General features: G+C 52.2%; 1 protein-coding gene across 3 annotated transcripts in view; it reads right to left on the reverse strand.

Moving 5' to 3' along the window:
• Positions 1 to 979: 979 nt before the first annotated feature.
• The window catches only part of RNF220 (ring finger protein 220), a 227805-nt gene continuing 203140 nt past the window's right edge, over positions 980 to 25644 (reverse strand). The window contains exons 1-11 of one of the 3 annotated variants that reach the window (XM_054720642.1): positions 20875 to 21121; positions 20699 to 20741; positions 17020 to 17141; positions 16530 to 16662; positions 7725 to 7821; positions 7457 to 7543; positions 7261 to 7316; positions 7050 to 7128; positions 2911 to 3019; positions 2693 to 2767; positions 980 to 1975 (exon numbers count right to left, since the gene is read on the reverse strand). In XM_054720642.1, coding sequence (XP_054576617.1) covers positions 1904 to 1975; positions 2693 to 2767; positions 2911 to 3019; positions 7050 to 7128; positions 7261 to 7316; positions 7457 to 7543; positions 7725 to 7821; positions 16530 to 16662; positions 17020 to 17141; positions 20699 to 20741; positions 20875 to 20928 — 927 coding nt within the window. In that variant the 5' untranslated portion in view covers positions 20929 to 21121 and the 3' untranslated portion in view covers positions 980 to 1903. Of the gene's footprint in view, positions 1976 to 2692; positions 2768 to 2910; positions 3020 to 7049; positions 7129 to 7260; positions 7317 to 7456; positions 7544 to 7724; positions 7822 to 16529; positions 16663 to 17019; positions 17142 to 20698; positions 20742 to 20874; positions 21122 to 25644 lie in introns of those variants that run through there. The other 2 variants (XM_008151217.3, XM_028160154.2) reach the window with 2 other exon arrangements.

Raw genomic sequence — 25644 nt, forward strand, 5'->3', positions numbered from 1 at the left:
CTAGAATCTTAGCCTCAGGGTCCTTGTGTTCAGGTATTTGGAGCCATCAAGTTGGGCATGGGGCTTTGAAGAGCCTCCGCTGGTCTCCAACCAGGGTGATTTGAGTGCAGGAGGCAGGAGCTGCCAACTGGACCCGATTCTGTAGTATGCACCATGGGTACCCCCGAGATTGGTGTGCCTAAGGCAGCCAGTTTGGGAAGATGAAGGGTAGACCTGGCATGTGAGGACTTGTAAATAGGAGTCTGGAGTTAATGGAGATACGCTGGGGTTTTAAATTTCAGAATCTTATTTTCTCAAAACAAGCTCTGTGGTGGGCAAGTACTCATCTGCAGCTTTGAGCACTGCTCTGACCAGACACCAAGTGAGATGCTGATCACTCACGGGCAGTGGGCGGCCATGGGGATGACGTGACAAAGCAGCATCTCCAGTGCTAGCTGCCCAACCTCAGTTGTCTGCCTTGAGGGTCCATCTTGGATAATAGGGGTTTCTACTGTTTCCATTTGGGGACCAGGCAGTGGCTGAACTGGGCTAGGCTGGAGAATAGAAAAAGCCATGATGGTGCTGAGATAGTGGTTCCATTTTTGGTCCCTGGATGTTTCAGGGACTGAGGCTTGTTTTCACCCAAGCTTATAGCTGCCCCTTCCCTAGATTGGGGGCTAGTGCTTGCATCCCCTCTGTACCCCCAAGCTCTGACCTCTTCTGTGATTAATGAGCTGACGATTCCACATCGATAAGGAATTAACCTGGAGCCCCCACCCATCAATAGTCAGGAGTCTAGGTCCCCAGCCCCACCCCCACAGATGTAGTGCTCCAGGGTCCCTGAGCAGACCAACCTTATACTGCTTTACACACCCACAGCCAAGTCCTTCCCCCCACTGCTGCCAGGAATTAACCCCTTAAATGCCTGTCTACGCCCCGTCATCCATCCCTCCCTGCACACACACACACACACACACACACACACACACACACACGCAGCAGCTGTTTATATTGGTTTAATCCATGTCAAATGTAGTTTACAAAGGGAAAGGACAAGTACCTTTGTATAGAATATACAGACACAGCATCACACCATGGGGCCCACGGGAGGGGTGGGGAGACGACACGCTTCCCTGGGAACAGCAGCTCTAATCCCAGGAATGGTTCTTGGCAGAAGGCTGGGCAGCCAGGAGCACCCTCACCCAGCCCCGATCTCAGCTCCTGCTGTGGCTCGGTTCCCATTTCTGTGCCTCCTCCTCCCCCAACTCCTTATGAAGAGCCCCAGGAGCTAAGACTAAGGAGAGGATCATGTCCCTTGGGGCATGTGCCCCATGTCTGGGAGAAGAAATATACACCACTGAACACCGAGCACATGGGAGAGGGAAGGGACACCATGGGAGAGGGAGAGGCAGGCACCCCAAGAGGTGGATGGGCCGAGCCCCCAGCCAGCCCTGAAGGAGGCACTGCTTCCAGGTGTTCTTAAAAAAAAGAAGAAAATCATACAACCAAAGGGGAGGGACGGGGGGAGGGCGGGGAGTCATCCCATTTATACACAACATTGTAAACATACACGTCTATATTACATGTGCTTCAGTCTGGTGTTTGCATGTCTGTCCGTCTGTCTGTCAGTCGGTCGGTCTGGGGGCTGGAACTCAGGAGCCTCGCCCTGCTACCCACCCCACCTACACCTCCCTGCCCCACCCTGGGAACAGAACCTGGAACAGGTATGGTCCCCAATCCTGGTGGGAGCGTGGCAGGGCCTGGGCCTCAGCATCCACTCTGGCTCCAGAGGCCTGTGTGTGTGCGTGCGTGTGTGCATGTATGTACATGGGGAACCTGTGTGCAAGTATGTACAAGGGGTAGGGTCACATCACAGAGGCGGCAGGCGGGGCTGCTGGAGGCAAGGCCTGCCTGGGTGGCTAGCTCACAAGTAGATTCTCCGCAGGTCTCCGGGTGCTGTGATGGTGTTGCACTGAGGGCACAGCTTCTTGGCACCCTGCGGGGAGAACAGGGAGGGCTTTGGTGATGCGCACAGTGCTGCACGCTAGCTCACGTGAGCACTGGGCTTGTACCAGTTATGTGCTGGCACCTTGGTCCTGTCAGCCGAGGCTGGGAAGCCTGGGCAGCCTCTGTGAGCAGGCAGGCACGCTCCTGTGTTGGGGGGATGCCAGGATCAAACCGCCTGGCCAGCCCCGCAGCAGGAGCCCCAGTAATGAGAACAAGGCTGGGTCCAGCTGTGGCTGCCGAGGCCCTAACGAGATTACACACGGCCTTTGATCAGGACACAGAGCCCACGTCCGGGCCTTTTATTGCTGTCTCCGGGCGACATTTTAATGGCTGCTCCCGAGCGAAGAACAGGGGCAGGAGCAGAGGGAGCTTAGTAATGGGAGGGGGAGGGGCTGAGGCCCTGGTCCTGCTTACCCACACCCAGCCTCCTCCTGACCCAGGATCTCACCAATATGTGTGACACAGTGGGCCTTCCCTTCTGGGGGTGCGGGCAGAGGGAAGGGAGCAAGCAGTGAACCCAGAGGGGGGAGGCGAGAATGTGGTGAGCTTGGGGAGGGGGCGGGGATCCTGGCTTCTGGCTGTGTTCTATGCTCCTGCTCCCCCTCGCCCCTCCTCATTCCTCTCAAAGCAGGCTCAAGCATAAGCAAGGACATCTGGGCAGTACCCCAAAACAGCCACCCATTCCCCAATCCCCATGCCACCTCACCAGGGTCCGCAGCCAGCACTCCTCGCAGTGCACATGCCAACACTGGATGGACGTTAGGGGCATCGAGTATGAGTCCTAGGGAGGAGGTGGGCAGAGAAGGGATCACACTGAGGTTGGCCCACCCTCTAAAGAGGTCAGATCACAGTGCAGAGACCCTCTGCAAACCCTAGGGGGCCCTGAAGCCTGACCAAGAGCACCGTAGGTTCCCTTCCTCTCACCATGCAGATGAGGCATTTGTAGCGGTCCCCACGGGATAGCTGCCGTTCAAGTTCCCTGACCCGAGCCTTCAGGGCCTCAAACGTGGTCACAGCTGAATCTTCGGTTATTCTGTAACGAAGACAGCATTCGTTGGGCAGACTGCAGGCTGGCATCCTTAATCTAAACCTTCAACCCACACCCTTGAATTCCAGAACCACATATACAAATACAAGTATCTCCCAGATGCCCCTGCCCATATCCTATATCAGCAAACTCCACATTCCAGAACTGAACCCCTCACCCTCCTAGTTCCTCCATCTCCATCCTGCTGAATTTCTAAACCAGATATCTGGGAACCATTCTCAAACGATTCCTTCCTGAAACCATCCTTTTTACCTCTGACATTCACTTGATCTTAGCCAAAAGGCTGAGAAGCGATCCCCCTGACATCCAAAATCGGTCATCTAGTCCCTAAAACTCTGGAATTTCCTCTCACCAATTTCTTCTGGAATTTCTTCCTGCCTCTGCCATCACTCATCCAGGTTCTCACAGTTTCTTTTATGGATTACTCTTCTAACCTGAATGGCATGGCTTCTGTACCACCAGTCCCCATTCCATTCTGTTCTCCCAGCATCTAGAATTTTACAAATTTGACCATTTATACTTCCAACAGTTCAACGTCTCCCTCAGGATAAAGCTCTACCAAACTCCGCACAAGCTTACAAAGGCCTCCTTGGTCCATCCCCAGCTGGCACATCCGTCAGTGCCCTGCCACATACTTTAGGCTCTACCCACACCAAAATACCAAGTTTCCCCACACATGCCACTGCTTTTCATTCCCTTGGCTTCCTGACACTTTCTGCTTCTGGAGCATCCATCCCCACCTCCTAACTCACTAGGTTCCATCTCATGGTTCAGGCCTAGTTAGTTCCCACCTCTTCCCAGAAGCCCATTGGTGCCTGCCTCTTCTGTGCTCTTCCAGCCCCTGTACTGGACTCCGCCACAGCAATGTAACTACAACTGTCTTCGTCTCTGCTAGACTCAGTTCCCTGGGGGCAAGCTCCTCACTCCACCAACATGACTATGGACATTAGCTCCACACTAGGCACGTGAGTATGAACAAACATTTGCCAAATGAAGAGCCAGTCCAAACCCCAGGGAGAGTGAGAGATGAGGGGACTGGATGAGTCCCACATAATACAGGTCCCAGGGGTACAGGCCTGGCCTGCTCAAGGGCTCCTTGTCGTGTCTTCCGAGTCCTCACCTGTTGTCCAAGCACTGCACAAGAAGGTCCCCCCTACAACCTCTTGAAGACTCTTTGGGCTGCAATACTGAACAGGGAATAGTGGGACTATCTCAGGGAGTGATCCGTCCCTCCCCTTCTAAAATAAGTGAACCGAACATAGAGCTCACAGAGGGAGAAAAATGCTTCCTGGAGGAATAGAAAAGATGGCACTGGAGAAGGGCTTTAGGGAATAATAATAATACAAAGAAAAGAGCTAAAATTTATTAAGCACTTACTAAATGCCAGGGATGGTATTGAGGGATTGAAAATGACCTTATTTGCACCTTACAAAAACCCCATGAGGAGATTATAGTACTCCCATTTTATACAGGAAGAAACTAAAGCAGAATTGAAACATTAAGTAGCCTGCCCAGGGTTCAGAATGGGGACGATGGGATTTAAACTCTGTCAGACTGATTCTGTGGTCAACCAGTAACTGTGACTGACCACTATTCTACACTGACTAGACCCAGGAGACAGGCCTCCAGATCGAGGAACATAGGAACAAAGGCCAAGAAGCCGAAGAGCCCCATCTGGCTGGAAGGCTTGCCCGTGGGTAAGCAGAAGGTGATAGTGGGAAAGGAGATTGTATCCAGGAAGACCTCAGATGCCACCATTGGAAGAAAGTGAAGTTTATCTTACAGGCAATGGGAACTTGTTGAGGATGTTGGAAGAGGCTATGACAGAATAGAAACTAAGCCTTAAGACAGCAACAAACTTTGGTCTCTGACCTTTCTTAGGGTAGTACGAGCAACGTGACTTCCTGATGGCTGTATCCCTCTATCAGGGATGCTCTAGAGCCATCACCCCATCGGTCCATGATTCTCTCTGCCCTGCCTCTCTCCAGGGAAGCTCTTGGGGAGGGGGGAGGAATGACGTATGGATGTTTATTTAATAATTCTCTCCTACTCCAGCTGAGCGGGGCGGGCGGGGCCATAAGGGGCGCCCACCCTGGCTGACTCCCTGAGAGCATTCACTCAACTTTCCAGCTCTGGAAGCCTTAACCACCCCCTCTCTTCTTATAAGCACCTGTGCAGCTGGCTCCTCCCTTGGCATTTTGCCCAATGCCATATGTACCATCCCTATCTATCTGGACTGCTATTAATTCCTGACAGTGAGACAAGGATGGGTAGCTATGCTCTCTGCCTTTCTAAGGACCAGACTGGGCATTTGCCAGGTCCTATGTGGTTATTTCAGAGAAGGGGAAACTTCAGGCATGGAGCTGGGGGCAGCTTACCCCAAAGTAGAAAACTAACTCTCAAACCCCAAACCAGAGAATGAGCTAGAACTGGAAAGGCAAAAAGGATGGTGCCAGGAGAGAATGAAGCCATTTCTCACTCCATCTCCAAAAGCTCCAAGGCCACATCTAACTCCAGAGTCCAACCGATCCTGGATTTGCTCAGCATATACCACGCCTCTACTCTCTGCTTCCAGCCCCAACCCAGGTTGGTTTCGAGCTATTCCTGAGTCCCTCCAGGGCATAGGATGGAGAATTTCCTAGAAGCCATGGCATCCTGCTTTCCTCCTTCCCTGGGTTATGAAACAGATCTAGGGTGGGAAACCATATTGTGTACAAGGAAAAGTCATGGGGACTAATGGGCCCCAACCCAGATTCAAGGACTGAGCCAGTCCCCAACCTGTTCCACAGCCCTGCCTGTGCTCACACAGGTGGGATAGAAATCCCGATTTCCCCAGCTTTGGGTGGGGAGTACCTTCATGGATGGCCACTGGCTCTGGCCCCCACCTCCCCTTCGGGCGCCATCCCTGATTAATGATCTTGTCTTTCTGATTTATGAGCAGCCCCTTCAGACGAGGGTGGGCGCCCCTTATGGCCCCGCCCGCCCCGCTCAGCTGGAGTAGGAGAGAATTATTAAATAAACATCCATACGTCATTCCTCCCCCCTCCCCAAGCTGGTTGCGCCGAACCCGTGCGGCCCGCTCCGGCGCTGACACAGAGCAGCTGCGGTGATTCATGGGCAGCCGGGCCCTGCGCCGCGGCCCATACATCATGCCAGCAGCACTTGCGGCCCCGGCCGAGATAAACTGATCAACCACAACGGGCTGGAATGAATTTATGACAACACAAAATGGAGGGAAACAAATGGGAGGTGACCCTGGGCCACCGACCCGGCCCTGCACCGGCCTGCAATCCACTCTCCTGGCAGAAGGCAAGATGGAACACTGGTCCTGGAATGAAGAGGCTGCCTTTTAACCCCAGGCAACCTAGCCTCCAGTGGAGGGAGAGGATGGGTGCCGGAGTTAAGCAGTGGCCAAAGGCAGCAGCTCCAGACATCTCAAACTGGACAGTGCCACCTCCTGAGGCTAGGACTGGCCTTGCTTGGGTTTCTGGAAAGGCAATACAGTGTCCAGCTGATTTCGAGTCCTTGTGGCTCCTGGGGATCCAGGCTCCCTGGGTTAAGTGCTAAGGGAGTCCCCTTTCCCTTGCCAGGGAACCTAGGCCAAAAATTCCAACTAGAAGTGATGAGACCCAATGCTCCTGCCTAAAACCCACTGCAAGCGCCACCCGGGACAAGAAAAATGAAACCAATTTAGCTCCCGATTAAGAAACAGAAACTGGAGATGAATCAAGTGTGCCGGCTGGGCTGGGTGGCCATACATCACATTCCCCGGGTGGAGGCCGCCGTAGCGGGCGTGCAGGCAGGCAGGCAGGCAGGCAGGCGGGCTGCTCCTCCCTCCAACAAGGCTCCCAGGGCCGTGGCCCAGTGATCAATTCAGAGTCATGCTTAGCACCAGCTGGGCCCCACTGTGGGCTGTGTGCCCAGGGCTGCAGGACTAAGAGAGGGCCTGGAACCTCGGTGGCCCCTCTCTTCCTACGGAACTGCTGTCCCAAGGTTTCCCCTTCTGGCCACTCACTTCTCGATGTCACTATTCTTGCAGGTCTTCTGCATGGCCTCCTGCTTGCTGCTCTCCCCGTTGCTGGTAGATGGCATCTCTGTTGGGATAGAGAGGCAACTCATACTATGGCCAGACTGGGCAGCATCGGTGAGGGGCTGGGCCTGAGTCCCACCACTACCCAAAGGATGTCTCCTTTCCCCTACTCCTCCTAACCTGGGTTAGTACTTACCATCACTGGCCCATTTAGAGAACTCAGGTGTGATGCGCGTGCTGGGAGGGCCGCCACTAGAGGAAAGGACGGAGAAAGAATAAAGTGAGCCCCGAAGGCAGGCAAGGACAACCCTGAGGGTGGGTATCAGGTTGACCCCTGCCTCAGGGCTTCCCACCCCCCTCTAACCCACCCCCAAGCCTGTGCCCACACTTGCTTTAGGACTGCACCCCGGAGTGCCTCTCTCTCCTTGGCTTCACCAGGCTCCTCGCCTGTGCAGGGGATGACGTCAGCCTCCGTGTATCTGGCATGGTGGTCAAGGACAATAGATCCTAGTTTGCAGCAGGCCTCGAGGGTTGAATCCTGGCCAGAACTGAGACACTGACCCCAGGGAGTGGGGGTAAGTGCCAGAGGTGTTAGCTACTTTTCTTTCCCTTTGGCCTATCCCACAAGCCCCACCTTGTCCCACAGTGCCCCAAGGATACTGTGGCTTCCCATACTCCAGAGTGTCATCCCCATCCACATCCAAGTCAGCATCACTGTCCGGATTCTCTTTGCCGCTGCACATGACGAAGCCAGAGCCTGTGGGAAGCAGGATGTGAGGATTGGGGGGCCAACAAAACGAAGCCAAGGTCTCTTCTGTTGCCTCCAGGTGGGGGTCAACTTTTGGGCCAGATAAGGCCCAGCAGAAACGTGGGCCTGAAATATAGAGAGCCAGATACTTAGGTGCTCTGGCCTCTGATATTTTAGTCCCTTTCGCTCTGCATAACTCATCCTTCTCAGCCACTGCTTGCTGCTCCAAGTGGTTTCATAAACTAGCCCCTTCAAATACTATCTCAGGTCTTCAGGAGATACCCAAGCCTGCTGTCCAGATCTAGGAAGAGAACAAATTCTGGTCTTACAAGATCACTCCATCCAAGACCTTGGCATTCCTTGTGTCCCATGGTCCAGACAGAGAAGTCCATCAGAGGGGAGAGCAGGCTGGCTAAGGCCAGTCAGAGCCATACAGCGGGACCCCAGTCAACATCCTGATTTTGGCTGCCAGGTCCTTGCCAGCAAAAACACCAGGCAGCTGTTCAAATATTTGGTGTCTGAAGCGACTGACATTAATTATTCATCTCCACCTCACTCAGCCCAGATTCCTGGACAAGTGCAGTTATAAAGGGATTAGGAAGGGACAGATGAGAGGAGAGGCATGCACACCTGCTTCTCAAAGCAGCCCATGAAGGCAACCAGGCTGGGCGGAGGCAGGGCCAGGCAGGCAGCTGACCCCATCGAGATGCAACTGGTCCGGCCACAGGCAGACTCTTGGCCAATGGGGCGGGAGCTGCGGAAGCCACATTAGGCCCACTCACTCATCATGTGGCCTATCTTCCAGGACTTCTCTTCCTGACAGCCCAGGTCAGAGGCCACAAAGCTGCTCCTCCCTCCCCACCTGCCTTCCCTCAGAAGTGGTCTGATATTTTAGTCCCTTTCACTCTGCATAACTCATCCTTCTCAGCCACTGCTTGCTGCTCCAACTGGTTTCATAAACTAGCCCCTAGTGGTCTCAGACCACTTCTCACTGGCCACGAAGCAGCCCTTCTAGGATAGAAAGAGAAGAAAGCAATGGAATCTGTTAGGAGTGGAATCAGAAAGGAAATCCTTCAAGAGGTGAGGAAGAAGCTCGGAATTCTGCCTGATGATCTCAGAAATTTCTTGTCCTTCCTTTCCACTCTCAGGCTCTTACACTCTCATCAGGGTAACAGTCTCGTAATGGGTCCTCAAGCCTCTTGTCTGTTCCTTCATCCTGCTTCTCATATAGTTCTGACCCTTCTTTTCCTTGCTCCAAAACTGACTATGGCTCCCCACTGCGTGCACAATCCAGTCTGGCTCATCAGCCAGACCCATTAGGATCTTTTTTTTCCTCACTTCACTCCACAAGCCCTATGCATATGGACAGACTACTTACTGCACCTTAAACATAATTCTGCATGTCCTGCTCTTAAGACTGCTCATGCTATTCACTCCATCTGGAATGTTCTTCATCTTTCAAGCCCATTCCAAAAACATTTTCTTCCCGACTCTTCTCCCTTCTGTGTCTGGTCTCTGGCCTGACAAAGGTCCCACCCATCCCAGAGGTAAGCAGCACCAGGGAAAGAGAAAGGCTAGGCATGCCCAGGTTCCAGCCCCTCTGACAGTCCTCATTTGACCTCCATACTCAAGGCATCAACAAACGCAGGCAGGGCAGCAGCAGGGCCATTAAGCTGAGAAAACACCAAGTTACAGCTCTGTCTCCTATTCACGGCCAGGTGTCCTGACAAGCAATTCCTGCCTTGTAGGTGAGTGGCACCTCTATAAACCCTCTGACAGTTTGGGAGACAAACTCCGCCATCAATCAGAATGTAGCTATCAGGTTCACTTACAGCATGTACCCCCCAAGCCCTGCCAACCCCCCTCCCCCAAGTACACACAGCTCAGCAGTCAGCCTCACATCCTCGGCTCAGCCTGGCCCTACCCGGCCCTGCCTATTGGGCAGAAAGGAAATCAAAGAACCCATGGCAAAGCTGAGAAACAGGGCACCCCAACACTCAAAGCAGCCTGTGGCATGAAGTCCTTTCCTCTTCAGTCTTATTGCCGCCAGGCCTGGAGCAGGACATGTATGTTCCAGCAGAACACAGTCACTGTAGTTTCCCAAACCCTACATGTTTTCTCTCGCCCCCATGCCTTCATACCTCCTGTTATTTCTGCCTAGAACCTTGGCCCTCCTGGTCCACAGAACAAATGCTCAACCATGCCTTCTACTATTAAGTCATAGTGCCTACACACAGTAGTTGCTCTATAAATACTTCTTCTTTTTTTTTTTTTTTAAATATATTTTATTGATTTTTTACAGAGAGGAAGGGAAAGGGATAGAGAGTTAGAAACATCGATGAGAGAGAAACATTGATCAGCTGCCTCCTGCACACCCCCTACTGGGGATGTGCCCGCAACCAAGGTACATGCCCTTGACCGGAATCGAACCTGGGACCTTTCAGTCCACAGGCCGACGCTCTATCCACTGAGCCAAACCGGTTTTGGCTATAAATACTTCTTGAATGAACTCCCACCTCAACAACATTCTTTCAACCTTTACTGGACTCATCCTCTGCCTGGCTTCACATTGAGAACCCCTACTTCTGGCCCATTTAGGTGTGATGTTCAAGATCTGATCCCTACCCTCAAGGTGCTTAAGTATGGATGAGACTTCTCCAGATATTTCTTCTAAATGTGCTCTTTCCTATGCAACTCCAAAGTCATATTTATTGTCACTGTCCCTCACCAGATTGAAAGCCCCAGTATGACTCACTACTGTGATTTCAGTGTCATCCAGCAGAGCTGGCCAGGCCCACAACAGGTACCATACCACACACCGGAGCAATAATGGCTACTTGCTGCTCCCATAGGTCCTAGGAGCCTGCGCTTGAAGGAAGGCCAAGGCCTGATTAGCTGGTGGCCTGGAGAAACCTCTCAGGACACAATCTTCCCTACCAGCCCCAGTCGACCTTCTGTTCCTCTGACCAGCCAGGCAGGACAGAGAGCACGACGCATCTTGTTTCCCAGGAAAAGGGCTCTGTCTCTGGTCTGAGCAGTTTACTCTGACCCTGACACCATCCCCTACTGGAAGCAGATGTTGGGAACCTCTCCCTACCCCCACAGGTGTTCAGAACAGGCTGCTGCTGCCAATTTCACTCCTGTGCTGCCCCAGCCTGCTCCAGCCTCCTTCCCAGCACATTAAACTTTATTTTCTTAATGAAATGTCACTTGCTGACTTCTGGCAGAATCATAATAAAAAGAAACGGCCATAAAGCCGTTTTTATGCAGACAGTGCCCCCTCCAGCTTACCCGCCCCTCCCCGCTTTGAGAGGAAGGCTCCACAGTCGTTTTATGTTCTCAGCTGCTGGAACATCCCAAGCCAGTACTCAGATGCAAGATGGCACAGAGCTCCTTTCCAAGCCTCTGGCTCCTGTTCCATGTAGCTTTGGGGGATAATAGGCAAGCTGCCACTCCTGCTGCTGCTGCTATCCAGGGAAGGGACTCAGCCCTCAGCCCCCAGGACCTCCAAGATGACCCAGGGTACCCTTTAGTCACTAAGGCGGTCCCTTGCTATGGTTTGGCCCACATTTAAAAAAAATATATATATATTTTTTATTGATTTCAGAGAGGAAGGGAGAGAGATAGAAACATCAATGATGAGAGAGAATCATTGATTGTCTGCCTCCTGCACGTCCCCTATTGGCGGGGGGGTGGGGGTGGGGTGGAATGAGAGAGAATCGAGCCGCAACCCAGGCATGTGCCCTTGGCCGGAATCGAACCTGGGACCCTTTAGTCTGCAGGCCAACACTCTATCCATGGAGCCAAACTGGCTAGGGCTGGCCCCACCTTAAAGTGGCACAAAGGGCTGGGCTGCTGCCTACAGGCAAACTAAGCCTGGTGGTCAGTGATGCTCAATACAGTGGGTCCCAGTCCTGGGAGGGCAGGCAATGCGAAAAACACCTTCCCGCCAAGTGAACTCTTAGCGATAGCGAAGGAGAGGGTTAAGTGCAGAAACAATAGGCAAGTCTAAATTTTATAAAAATGACCACCCTCCCATAAACTCATTTCTTCCTGGGTCATTGAGAAGGGGGAAAAAAGAAAAAAAGATCAGTGTTAATTTAATCAATTGATCAAATAATCGATTGAGAAACTGGAGACGCCTGTTTACTGGGGGCTGTAATGTCCTGGAACCTGAAACCCACAAAAATGGACCCATTGATTTCCTCACCTACTGCTCCCAGCAAAACCAGAACTTAGGGAGAAGGGAAGTCTTGGGTCCCTCCAGAGGTCTGTGCTCTCCAAAGGGGAGAGGGGGCAGGGGCAGCAGCTTCCGGAGAGTTTTACACTGGAATTAGTTACAGATGCAGTTACGGTGTCTTGTGTAAACGCCATCGATTGGGGAGCTGACAGTCTGGGGAGCTGCGATGCGGGACAATCAATCGGCCTGCAGTGTCACCTGCCACCTCGCTGAACAGTTGACAATGCAATTATCCAGTGTGGAGGCAGGGAGTTGGCGTGTGTCAAACGCACTTAGCCACTTTCCGGGCCTCCTCGATAACGCGTTTCACTGCCTCACGTCAGGGGAGACGCACAGAGACAGACGCCGTTTAAAACCATTGATACATGCTCCTTCAGCCTGCACTCCCTCTGTCCCAGCTTAACAATTGTGTTCCAAAAGGCGATTAAATCCCGTTAGTCGTCACAGGGGACAGAAGGTGCCCTGCTCCTTGCCACCTCTCCAACCCCTCCCACCAGGCAACAGTTATAATTAAAGGACTTAGAAGGCAGCAGCCCTAACCCTCTCCGTTCCAAGACTGCCTTCAGCAGCTGGCGATTCCAACACCTGTTACTAACTGGACCGGGCAGAAGGGCTGTGCTGGGGGACATTTTTAGCACCTGGGCCTCCCATCTTTTAGGAACCAACGCGCCAAGGAGATTGCAGTTAGGGCAAGGCCTATTTTTCTGTGCCCTTGGACTCACAATACCTCTCACCCCTTTGAATTATAACCTGGCTCTGAAGTTTTATCAAGCCATAAGCACTTAAAAAAATCTGTACCTAAGCTGCCCTGCCTATCTGCTCCATGATACCTCACCCAGGATACTTGGAACCAGCCTCAAGTTAAGACAGGAACTCAAGAAAGATGCAGTTCCTCAGCCAGGATCTGGACAGGGCAGAGGCCCTGCACAGCTGGTTCTTAGTACCCGCCCTTCCACCTGTTTGATCCAAAGGAGCTCAATGCTGGATTCTAGCAATGCATTTCCCTTCAAGGTTCAAAGACACAGTGCAGCACCTTCAATTCCTATGCAGCCTGCTGGGAAATTCCTCTATCTTAATGCTCATGTGCCCCCCACATCACTGTCACCTTATCTGAAACCAACCATTCCCATGTCCTCTCTAACCTGTCCATTTCTTCCTTTCCTTTCCTTTCCTTTCTTTCTCTTTCCTTCCTTCCTTCCTTCCTTCCTTCCTTCCTTCCTTCCTTCCTTCCTTCCTTCCTTCCTTCCTTCCTTCCTTCCTCCCTTCCTCCCTCCCTTTCCCCATTTCTGATTATGATGAGCTCCAGGCTCCTCAAAACTGCGGAACTTTCACTGGCAACCAATACGGGGAAAGGATCAAATCTTACCACCTAAAAATCTCTTCTCCAGAACCCAGGAGAGTCTAGAGACAGGAAATGAGGGAAGGTGTGGCTCACTCACGATATATCTCATTGACTGCAGGTAGGAGCAGGTCTGCTCCAAGGGCTGTTATGATTAGGTTTTCCCTGTGGCCTGCTGCTCTAGCCAAGAGGCCCCTTGCTCTGCCCAGGGCTGGCATGGTGCCCAGAAGAGCATCTTTTTCTCCTCACCGCTGAGCTCTTTTAGGGGAACGCTGGTGAAGCACCAGGCTCTGTGCGCCTGCATGCAATTATAACTGGGTGGGAAGGAACAGCAGTAGCAGGTTAGCAAACTTAAGGTTCTTAGAGGACAATCAACAGCCCAGGGCTGCTTCTAGAACTGGGAAGGCCAGAGTGTTTTCTAGACACTGAAGTTTCTTCCAACTTGCTCTCTTGACATCTTTACCCATTTCCTTAGTCTCTTCAAGATCTACTGTATTTCCAGCTGGTCCCATCTCGGTGCTTACCTGCTCTGTCTGGTCCTTCATTTTGTCCTAAAATACCAATTCCCAGCACTCCTGGGTCTGAGCTATCTGGGCCACACCCTCAGTAACCACAGGTCCAATCTCCAAGACCTGCTCCCCTCAGCCAGGTGTCTCCACCAAAACTCTTGCTTGCCCACTGGCTCCATAGCTGATTACATTCTAGGTAACCGACTTGCTCCATCAGACCAGCTCCCAGTGGGCCTGATGGAAAGCTTTACTGAGGATGACGAAGGGGCCCTGGTCTGGGAGGAGGGGTAGAGGACAATCAGATACAGGAACTTATCTGCAATTCTTCAATTCTTTCATATCTAACAAGGACAGCAATCTCTGTTCTGTCAGCACACACAGCACAGCTTAAATGGGCCTCACTGCTTGCCTGCTCATCCTGCTTCTGCTCCCTTCTCTCTGAAGTCGGCCGGGCAGCTTCTTCAGCCGGCGTTATCACTCCCTCTAACCGGTCTTGGCAGGCAATCTAATTCCTCCTGAAAAGGTCACCGCCATTTTAACTGCCTTTCAATCACATTAAGCACGCGCTGCCCGGCTTGCGGCCCGGCCCGCCCGGCGGGCGATCAATGCGATGCACTGACACCAGCCCGCCTGGCGGGGCCACACCCAGCCCCCCAAGAGTTGGGGCCTAGTGGTCCTGGCCAGGGAGGGTAGACTGACAGATGGCCAGCTTCTGCAGACAGGTTTTCGGGGCAGAGGCATCAGGATGAGCCAGGGCTTCCTTTGATAGTCCCCCCCAAGCCCCCCGCCCCACTGAGGAGCCTCAGCCGCCTCCGCTCACTGCGCCCAGCGCTGCCTTGTAGCCCCCGCTGATCTCACTGTAAAACAGCCTTTCAAGTCTGCCTGTCTTTTGACTGCACTAAGCTGTTTAAGAGGCAGCAGCAGCTTCTATCAGGAAAGCTGGAGCAATTCTCTGCAGATAAAGGCACCTCTGGCCCCTGTTCCCTCTTCAAGTCTCACTCTCATTCTCGCTCTCCAAATCGCTCAAAGAAAAGCCCTCTTTGAACTCCCTTCAGGAATTCTTGAAAGGAACAACCTCACAGTGTAAACACTCAGGGAAAACTGACACCCGCCCAGGGCCTAGGAGTCCTCATACCTGCTCTGTCAATGCATCCCAGTGTAGGGGAAATACTATGTCAAATCATCAAGCCCTATGCAGCTTTACCCCCTGAAGCCCTGGCTGGTGCCCAGAAGCCATCAGGTCGTTCTGTGCCCAGAAACCTTGACTAAGAATTTGCCACAGCAATGGAGGATGTGACCGTCTGCAGCAGCCAACACAGGGAACCCAGAGCAGCATCGTGGAATAGACCCTGCACGGGCTGCCACCTGTACAATTCACGGGATCCTGGGCTTTGCTGCTCTTTCTCTAGGACAGGACCAGAGTGAAATGACAGACAAACATTCCTCAGCTCATCAGTTTGGTCTGATGAACCTTCCTGATTTATACTTTGGCTTGTCCCCAAACACTTGGATAATGTGAGAAGCCCAGAGGCATAATAACCCACCAGGGCTTGGAGCCCCTTCGTGTAGCCAGTCTGCACTGGACAGCACCGTGAAGACCAGGCCTCAGCACCAGCCCCAATAGCAGGGCCCCAAAGAGACAGAGACCCTCTTCCCAGCTGCTATGAGATCCCCCAGGGACCAGACACAGTATTCTCAAGGGTAATGCCCAGAGAACTGGAGGCAGATGGGAAGCAGACCGGCTCACTTAATGACCACAAGCTGCAGTGCCAGCTGTGCTTTGAGCACAGAAAGAGAGAAGAGCTGGAGGCCAGGAGGCAGATAGCTTCCTCTTCCCCTGCCCAAGGCAGGAGTTTGACAAAAGGACACTGACCCTGGGCACCAGTCTGCTCTCTGATCTGGTGCGAGTGGGGGGCTCCCACTGGGCCACACCATATCCCTCCAAGGAGCTGGGAGGGCACTGAGGCTGGGCAGGGCCCTGCAGACCTCTCTGCAGCAACTGGGGAGAACCCAAGGGAGGCAGGGAGCAGCTGGGCCTATGCCCCTCTTGCTTCAGGGCAGAGGGGCCCATGTAGAAGGGATGGGAACAGAGCTAAAATTAGATTCACCAATGAAGCTCATAGGAGGTCAAATTTTGCCATAACTCACTCTCTCCTCAGTAACTGATTTCTCTGACATGGGGCTGAAGAGGAGGAGGAGGAGGAAAATCCAATGTGTTTGCCTGGAAGCCCTCAGGGCCCCCAGTGCTGGAGGTGTACATCAGGTTGCTGGATTCTCATTTATCAGCCTTAAGAGGGATAGAGTGATAAATGCATAACCGTCCCTTTAATATTTTATGCAGGTGCTAACGTGGCTTGGCTGTCACCTTCAATGTATCACCCGAGGCCGAGAGCCCCCCTTGTCACTCCTAGCTTGCAGCCTCACAATTCCATTTCCCCACCCAAATACTTCCATTTTAATATGCACATCACAGGCAGCAGCACAGTCACAAAGGAGCCCTGCCAGCGGCAGTTCCCATGTGGTGGAGCGGATGACTGGCCACCAGCCCTGGCCTCTTGGCTCCCAACAGATGGATACCCAGCCCAGGCCTGGCCACCAGTGCCACTGCCTATGTGTCGGCTGCTTGTACCTCGGAAACCACCTTCCAGGAGAGTGGTGGCCCGTATCCGTTTCTGCCCGCACCACTCATACTCCTCAAAGCGGTTGCTGTTCTCATGCTCGATGTCCACAGCATCCTCCTCAGCCATGCAGGAGCCTTCCCTCTGTGAAGAGCAGAGCAGGATCATGTGGGTCGCAGGCCATCCCTGTCTCCCCCCAGGGCCCGCAAGGAAGGCATAACCCTGGCCTCCAGCTGTGGTACACCAACCCCAGCTCCAGGGCTCCTGTGAAGTAAACCAACCTAGAGGTCAAAGACCTGGGCCTCTTCCCAATCATTTGCCACTGGTGCCCCAGGGGAGGAGTGGGAAAGTGAAAGCAAAGGAAGAGAGCAAAAACAGAGAGGCAGAAGCTGCTGAGACCACATGAAGACCCCAACAGCCCATAGATCTGGAGGCAGTCAGCAACTAGTCTCAGGGAAACGAGGGAAGGGAGGGGGAGGTAGGTGGTGATGGCCCCTCTACCTTAGAAAGGCAATGCTCCACATGCCTACTCATCTCCTGCTCCGATCCTGCCAGGGGGCGGCTGCACAGGGGACATACCTGCCCTTCATCTTGCTTCCTCCGTTTCATTTTCCCAATCCGAGCTGCATGGAGAAACCGAAAACAAAGCACAGAACAGGCAGACGGTCACTGTAGCTCCCAGGGTCCCAGTGCAGCTGATACATCCTGACCTCCTGCCAGCCATTAGCCCCTTTGTTCAGTGCCTGATCTGGCCCTCATTATGCAGCAGCACCTTCTTCTCCTTTGGGGACTGGCACTTGCCAAGAGCACCTGGGGAGGAGACTGGAGCTAGGCCAGCGAAATGCTACTCATCACAGCTGACTCAAGCTCAACCCACCCATACCTCCGAACCGGCAGAATTCAAGAAGTCCAATGAGCAAAGACACGCCACGTTGCTAGGTTCTCCCTAGAAGGCCAAAGACCACGGGCTCTTTTGGTGTCAAGCTATACAACTAACTTTAGAGAACATCTCTTGGTTAGAACCAAAGTCCCTCAGGGGGCCTGATGTGGCCTGTTTTTCACTCACCAGATAAAATCCACTTTGTTCCTGGGCCAAGAGCCCTTAAGTGTCTTACCTAGAATCATCCCAGGAAGGATTTCTCTCATGGCCACTGGTCCCATTTTACAGAAGAGGAGACCGAGGCCCAGTCATAAAGATACAGAGAGTTTGAGTCAGAAAGCCCACAGAACCTTGAGAGGGTAGCCCTTACTGTGCCTACCCAAACCTGTTCCATCATTTCTAATCAGTGCAGAGGGGCTGGCAGGCCCCCGAGGCAGAGGGCTGCCTGCCATGCTGTCCCGCAGGGGGCTCAATTCCAAAGTGCACACCGCAAGCCCACAGCACTGCTAATTAATGCTGAGAGATGCAATCATTTCTAATTAGCTCACTAATCCCTCTCTGCAGCCCTCCTGTCACTGAAGCGGGAAGGGGTCAAAACAAGGGACTCTTCCTTCCAGCCCCTCCCTGGATGCAACAGCAGAAGCAGAGGTAGCCACTCAGAGATCAGATGGATTGGGATTAGGGGAAGGGGGCGTTAGCCAGGGAAGGAAAAGTTCCCCACTGCAGGGCCAGGAAGAACCTTCTCAGGGACACTGACTGGGGGGAGCTCATGAATGCAGTTTAGGGAGGGGGGCACAGTTGAGAATTAATACATTACAATTTAGAACTTCAACTGTGTTAGACTCAGCCAAATACCTTACACAAGGTAGCTCATTTAATTCAGTATCCTGTAGGTCGGGTGCATTATCCATTCTAACAGATCAAGAAACTCAAGGCTCAGAGAGATCAAGGTACTTTTTAAGTAGCGAAAAAGGGGCAAAGGCAGGATAAGGATAGGAAACCATAAGCCTAAAGTGCTTTCCTGTCTCAAGAGCCCCCTTGACTGATCAGCATCAACAAAGATTGATCCCGCGAGTGTGCTAGGGCAGTAAGAATATGCACTTGGGGTCCAGCTCCTGCTTGTTGGAAGATCTGAGGCAGGGAGCCATTCCAACTCCAAAACAGAGTAGTCCTAGAAAGACCTAACTCAATAGGAAAGTTACTATTCCAGCAGGACTGAGCATGGAGTTTGAGAAACCTTGGTCTGTGGCCTGGCCCATCGCTCCAATTTCCTGTGCTTTTGCTACAGATGTGATCACGTTGTGGTGCCCTACTTGATTTTGTGGATACAGATCTAAATTCCTTTGCCTTGACTGCCCTAACCCTTGAAATCTCAGGCTCACGCCACCTTGACACTCTAGAGCAGCAATTTTCAACCAGTGTGCCACAAGAACTTTTAAAACATGCAATACCTGACTACTCTTTTCCCAGATTGTAAATAAAAATATGACTAAAGAAGGTGATGGGGGGGGGGGAGTGGGGGGAGGACAGGAGATGGGTAGGAGGTAATCAACCAAAGACCTTGTATGCATATATGCATAACCCATGGACACAGACAATAGGGTGGTGAAGGCCTGGGGCGGGGGTGGGGGGGGGTGGTGGGACATATGCAATACTTTCAACAATAAGAAATATTTAAAAAAATATGACTACAGGCAACACAACAACAGCCTTTCGGTGTGAATGAATCAAAATTATATCTTTTTTTTTTTGTCAGCTTGGCAAAAGAAATATATATTTTTTTATTTGCCACAGAATTTTAGTAATTAGTTTACATGTGCCATGGGATGAAAAGGTTGAAAAACCTCTGCTCTAGAGCCAGGGCTGGGCTGGAGAAGAGATGCTAGATATTAGAAAGGCATGGAGCAAAGGACCCTGAGCGTGCTAGAAGTCTGTATGAAGCAGTGAGAGAATAAAAAGGTCCTTTACCTATCATGCCTAGAGCCCAAAGGAGTGCCTCCCTTTTAGAAGGGGACTATGATAAACACTGTGATGACTGAATAAAGAAATGATTCTCACAGGATCACCAAAGAGGGCACGATAGTGGATACTCTCCTTACCCAGGCCACCCAGAACAGAAGACCCCTTGTAGTCCCAGGAAAGCACCCCGATGGATTAACCATCACCTGGAAATTCTCTGGTAAACAAGGTAGGTTTGGTTATCTTCTCCCCAAAATAACCAAAGTATGGTAGGGAAAGTTTTGCTTCCTCCCCAGAGGCAACCTCTGAGTAGGTAAAGTCAGATTTGCCATGGAGATAGCATGGCATGGTTGGAGAAGCCCAGGCTTTGGAGGTAAACAAACTTCAGTTTAAATCATGGCTCAGTTCCATCTCAGCTGCGTGATTTTAAACAAATCAGTGTCACCTCTGCAAGCCTCAGTTTCCTTATCTACAAAACGTGTGTTAACACCTTCCTCTTATTAGTGTTATGATGATGCTCAACATGGTGTCTGACCATAACGAATGCTTTCCCTTTCCCAGAATGAGGCTCAGCCTGGCAGCAGAAACTAAGTGGCAGGAGTTGGGAATCATTTACCAGCTGGCCCAGAGACCCTAAGCCCCTTACAACCAACCCCCAGACATACCACACCCAGGTCAGTACAAAAAGCCAGGCTCATTCAATCCTGTTCAGCAAATAGGAATACTCCAGAGGTTTGAATGGGGGGGGGGGGGGGGAGAGAAGAGGGGGGGCCCTGCCAGGTAGTGCATACACGGTGCGCTTTCAGACAGAGCTGTTGAGCCCATGCTGATCACCTTTGTGAAATGTGGGCCGACTGATAACTCAAAGAGCCCTGGGATGAGTTAGTTCCTGTTGCCGTGGGAACTCCAGATCTCATTGCATTGTCAAGTCTCAGCAGAGAGGCCGTATTCACACTACTGGGCACTGATTAAAAACTGGAAGAAAAACATTCTCAGCGCCCTGCCGGCTTGTACAGTGAGGTCCCAGTAGTTTGCAAATTCAAAGCTGAGCTCCCGAGTGGAATTGTGTAGCTTGTTCCTCATTCTCTGGCACTTATTGCCCCCCAGGGTTCTTCAAGGCCTTTAGAGAGGCTTGGGCAAAAGTTGGGAACCATAACCTCCATTAGACAGACGGGGAAACTGAGGGCGGCCACCCTGGTTAGCACACACTCACGCACCGTGACTGCGAGGAAGCCAACGGGCCCCAATGTCGGAGAGAGCCAGGCAAAGCCAGGAGCTGCAGGCAGCGAGGGAGGGAGGAGGCCGGGGGTGGGGCGGAGGGAGGGGCCGACCAAGACTCACCATTCAGTCGGGTCTGCCGGTTGGCTCGCACTCGCAGGAAGGTCTGGGGGGGAAGAGCCCGGGCAGATGCAAAAAAAGAGAAGAGCGTAAGCTGCGGCCTGGAGTCCCGGCCCCCGCCTCAGCACCGACCCCGGCCCCGGCCAGTCCCGCCCCAAACAGCCCGTAAACAAACCTACTTCCTCCCTCCCGCCGGCCCCCCTGCTCCGCCGGCCGCTCCGGGCCCTCGGCATAGCCGCCGGGGGCTGCTCTAACGGGACCCCGGGGCCGCCGCGCGGTGCCGTCCCAGCCCCGGCTTCCGGCGCTCCGGGCCCCGCGGCCGCCCGGCCGGCGAGGGCGGCGATGCGAGCGGATTCCCCCCGGCTGCCCGGCGGCGGCGGCACTTCAGCTCCCAGCGGCGGCGGTGGCCATGTTGGCCCTGATCATGTGACCGCCGCCGTCGCGCGCCGAGGGTGAAAGTTCAAGATGGGGGTGCGGCCGGACCGGGATCAGGAAACAGCTGCTGCACTCCGGCAGCAACCGGCTGGGCCCGCCCTCGGGTTCCTCCCACCCCTGGCAAGACCTACCGGCCCCTGAGCAGCTGTCGGGTCCTCCCGTCCCGCCCCACGCCCCTCCCAGCGCGTGGTCCCGCCCGCCGAGCGCTGTCCCGGGGCGGCCAGGTGTGCGTTGTAGATCCCACCGCACGGCCCCCCCCCGCCCCTTTCCGTTCTGCGGTCCCGTTATTGGAGGAGTCCCTACACTTCGGCTGCCCGCTGGACACCGCTCGGAGCTCCCACAGGCAGCGCCCATCCGCGCGGCGTGCGTGGAACAGCCCCCGCACAGGCGCCTTCTTCCCGGGTTCAGCTCGTTAGGGGATGCACGGCTCACTCCGGTGTGCTCACCCCGGAACCTGGAGTGGTGTGTGAGCCCACCTTCCTTCATTCTGAGCACTCAGCCGGCTAGATCTCAGAGGGTCTCCCTTTCAAGTTCTTACAACAACCACCACCAACAAAAAGACTTATCTCCGCCTCTGTGTGTCTCCTTCCGGGCCTCACCGAAAAATACCTTTTCCTCTCGTTAGACTACTTCCATCCCTACTTTCAGGATAGCCCAGACACATTTTACCAGCGTACTGATCCGGGGTTAGGCCATGTGTGAGCCGCGTGGCGGACCCAAGCCCAGCGCTTGCCATAGGCAAGACATCCCTGAGGGCTTCTCCAGTGGCTGTACTCATCTTGGAAGTCACTGCTCCAGTTCATAATCTTACGAACTTTGTAAATTTGCGGCTGTCTTCCATCTGGCCTTCCGTTTTCCAGTTTCTTTCCCTGTCCCAGGGGTCCTCAAACTTTTTAAACAGGGGGCCAGTTCACTGTCCCTCAGACCGTTGGAGGGCCGGACTATAGTTTTAAAAAAAACTATGAACAAACTCCTATGCACACTGCACATATCTTATTTTGAAGTAAAAAAAACAAAACGGCAAAAACACCTGCATGTGGCCCGCGGGCCGTAGTTTGAGGACGCCTGGGAAGCCCATCCTCCACACTACACACAGTGTTATCTTGGTATTCAAAATTGACCCTGCCTCCCCACTTCTTTAGATCCGTTCTCCACCTATACGCTCTGCAGCGTGCATGCAGGCCTTTTCTGACCTCGTCTACTTCTCCGGACTCTTATTCTAGCACTCCTGCTCTCGCCCTGTGTCCTCCTGACATCAGTGTCGCAGAGCTACTTATGGTTCTTAGAGCACGCCATGCTCTGGCTAGACTATCCTCCATGCCTCCATATCCACTGCTTGGTTAACTGTTGTTCATCCTGCAGGACTCGGGAAGGCTTCACTTTCTTTTTCTTAAAATTTAAAATCTTTATTGTTGAAAGTATTACATCTGTCCCTTTTTTCTCATTGATCCTTCTGGCTCGCCCCACCTCCTGCCCCAGGCCTTCACCACCCTATCCTCTGTGTCCATAGGCTATGCATGTATGCATACAAGTTCATTGGTTGGTCACCCCCCACCCCCACCCCAGCCTGGAAGGCTTAACTTTCTCTCAAGGTTGGGTTAGTTGCCTCCTCTGAGTTTTCTTTTATTTTAAAGTTTTTATTGTGTATACTTTGGCCATTTCTATTATTGATTCTTAATTTCACATTTTGCCTTAGGCTGCATTTATGCAATCAAACTAGCTTAATCATGTTTATTTATAGTTTGTTCTTTTTATACTTCTTTGAGGTATAAGGTTAGTTTGTTTATTTGAGATCTTTTTAAAAAATATATATTTTTATTGACTTCAGAGAGGAAGGGAGAGGGAGAGATAGAAACATCAATGATGAGAGAAAATCATTGATTGGCTGCCTCCTGCATGCCCCCTACTGGAGATTGAGTCTGCAACCTGGGCATGTGCCCTTGACCAGAATCGAACCCAGACCCTTCAGTCTGCAGGCCAACGCTCTATCCACTGAGCCAAACTGGCTAGGGCGCCTCCTCTGAGTTTTCATAATCTGCTGGCTTCCCTCTGATCTTATATATTTTGATTGGTTACATACCTGTCCCTTCTTCTTGGGAGGTCATCTCTATCTAGTCACCCAGAACAGGGTTTTAGCATGCAGGAAATCATAGTGGGAAGGGGACGAGGAAATATATGAGGGAAGCCCCTGAGCCCAGTGCAGGGCTGAGAAACAATCTAGGATTCAGGGATGGACAGACTCAAACTCAAATTCTGACTCTGTTACTCTTAAGAATATATGTGTTCTTAGGAAAGTCACTTCCTTTTTTCTAGGCCTGTTTCCTTAGCAATAAATAGGAGGGCAATGAATTCTAGCTTGTACAGTTGCTTATGAGGGTAAGGTGATGTAATGGTTAAGAGGTTAGGTAACCCAGCAGGGGCTAAATAAATGAGACTCCAAACAAGAAAACAAAACCCCTGATTTTGAAGCTGAGTTTGATGATTAAAAAAGAAGAAAAATCTGCCTGGCTGGTTTGGCTCAGTGGAGAGAGCATTGGTCGGTCTGCACACTGAAAGGTCCTAGGTTTGATTCCCGTCAAGGGCATATGCCTGGGTTTCGGGCTCGGTCCCTAGTAGGGAGCATGCAGGAGGCAGCAGATCAATGATTCATGTTTCTATCGCTCTCTCCCTTCCTCTCTGAAATAAAAAATATATTTAAAAGAAGAAAAATCCAATACAATTGAGCAACTACTACATGTCAGGCATTGTGTAAAGATCAGGTGATGGGATACCCAGTTAGTCCCTAGGGCACTTTCCAACTTCTCCTCCTACCAGTGTTCCTTGTGTTTTACATTCTAACGAAACTGAACTGATAGCAGGTCCCTTAGATACATTGTTTGGGTTATACTGCTATGCATTTTGCATATAGTGTTGCTTTGATCTAGAATATAGAATACCCTTTATTCCTTGTTCACCAAAGTGAACTCCTACTTTACCTCTGAAACCCTGTTCAGTCATTACCTCCTCTGTGAAGCGTGCTCTGACTGATTTTCTCCTCTGTCCCCTGTGCAATTCTAGAAACTTACACCCCTGTCACTTAAAACACTGGGCTCTAATTATCTATTTGCAAATGTAACCCCTTGAAGGCAAGGACACTGGGCTGAGCATGAGTGAATACAGATAAATGTTTGAGTAAAGGAAGGGAGTAAAGGAGGATAAGACAAGGTCCTTGCCTTGGAAGGACTCCAAGTCTAGTGGAAGAATCAGGCTCATTGTGATAGATTAAATGTGGCCATCATTGTTTGCACCTGCTCCTTCATCTCATCCCTTGGTCATGGGTTAGCTTTGTGACACTTTGCCAAGTGATGTGTGAATTCCAGAGTCTGGGTCTCAAGACACCTTGTAGCTTTGTCCTTTGCCCTCTTGGTGTGACACTACCCTGAGACTGCCAAGTAAGGAAGCTGGTCTAACCTACTGGAGGATGAGAGGCCGTGGGGAAGGGAACCAAGGTCCCCCAATCTTCCAGATAAGTGGTGAGGCCCTTTGGGACTTTCCAGCCCAGTCAGTCCTCCAGCTGAATGAGCTGCAGGAGTAAGGAAAGGCCTAGTCAACCAACAGAATTATGAGAAGTAATAAATGGTGTTAAGCCACTAAGTTTTGGGGTGGTTTATTATACATCAGTGGATAACCGAAACATTCCTAAAGGGGGAAGACAGCAAAAGTTGGTAAGGACAATAATAGGGACACGTCAGGGTCAGGAGAGGAGGTAGCTAACTCAGAAAGGTTTCCTGGAGGTGACGGGATTTGGGCAGGTTGTTGAAGGGTAAATGAAAATTGGATGGGGTGGTAAAATAGTCCTGTTGGAAGAAGCAGCATGTGTATAACATGGAGGCAAGAAAGGAATGGCATGACCAGGGAGTAGTTAGCATTAATCCGGCGAGCATAGCCCATAAGATTCATGGCGGGCAGTATTAGGAATGGTTGAATCTAAATCACAGAAGGCCTTAGCACGCCATGCCTCGGCCTGATGGCGACCCTTGTCTGACTTCGTCAGCTGGTGAGGCTGAATGCTGTGACTGAAGTTGAGCGGATGGGTCCCAGGAAGCAGGGCTGTGTCCATACCTTTGAGGGAGACTTTCTGGGACAGAGCCTTGTCTGCACATCAGACCAGAATTCCCTAGGGCTGGGTCACTCCTCCATCTCAAACCAGGGTTGTCTGGGTGAGGGTCATGTCTCCCAGGTGCCGGACTGAGTGCCTTTCTCAAACCAGGGTTCCTGAGAGCAGGGATCCCTCCCCAGGGTGGCACTCTGGGCTGTGTGGTTTGAGTCCCATACAAAGGGCATCCAGATGCCAGTGGAAGCTAGTGTCCAGCACACCCCTGGCACCCCACTCTCTAAGCTCTGCACCCTGACGCCAGGCTGTGTCAGCTGGAAGAAAAGTGTGTTCGGAGAGAACAAGTCTAATTCCAGCAAAGGTTTTACAGGTGCCAGCAGTGACGGGGGTTCCCTACCCCAGGTTATGGGTCCCCACTGCC

The sequence above is a fragment of the Eptesicus fuscus genome, chromosome 9, assembly GCF_027574615.1.
Source record: "Eptesicus fuscus isolate TK198812 chromosome 9, DD_ASM_mEF_20220401, whole genome shotgun sequence".
Classification (NCBI taxonomy): domain Eukaryota; kingdom Metazoa; phylum Chordata; class Mammalia; order Chiroptera; family Vespertilionidae; genus Eptesicus; species Eptesicus fuscus.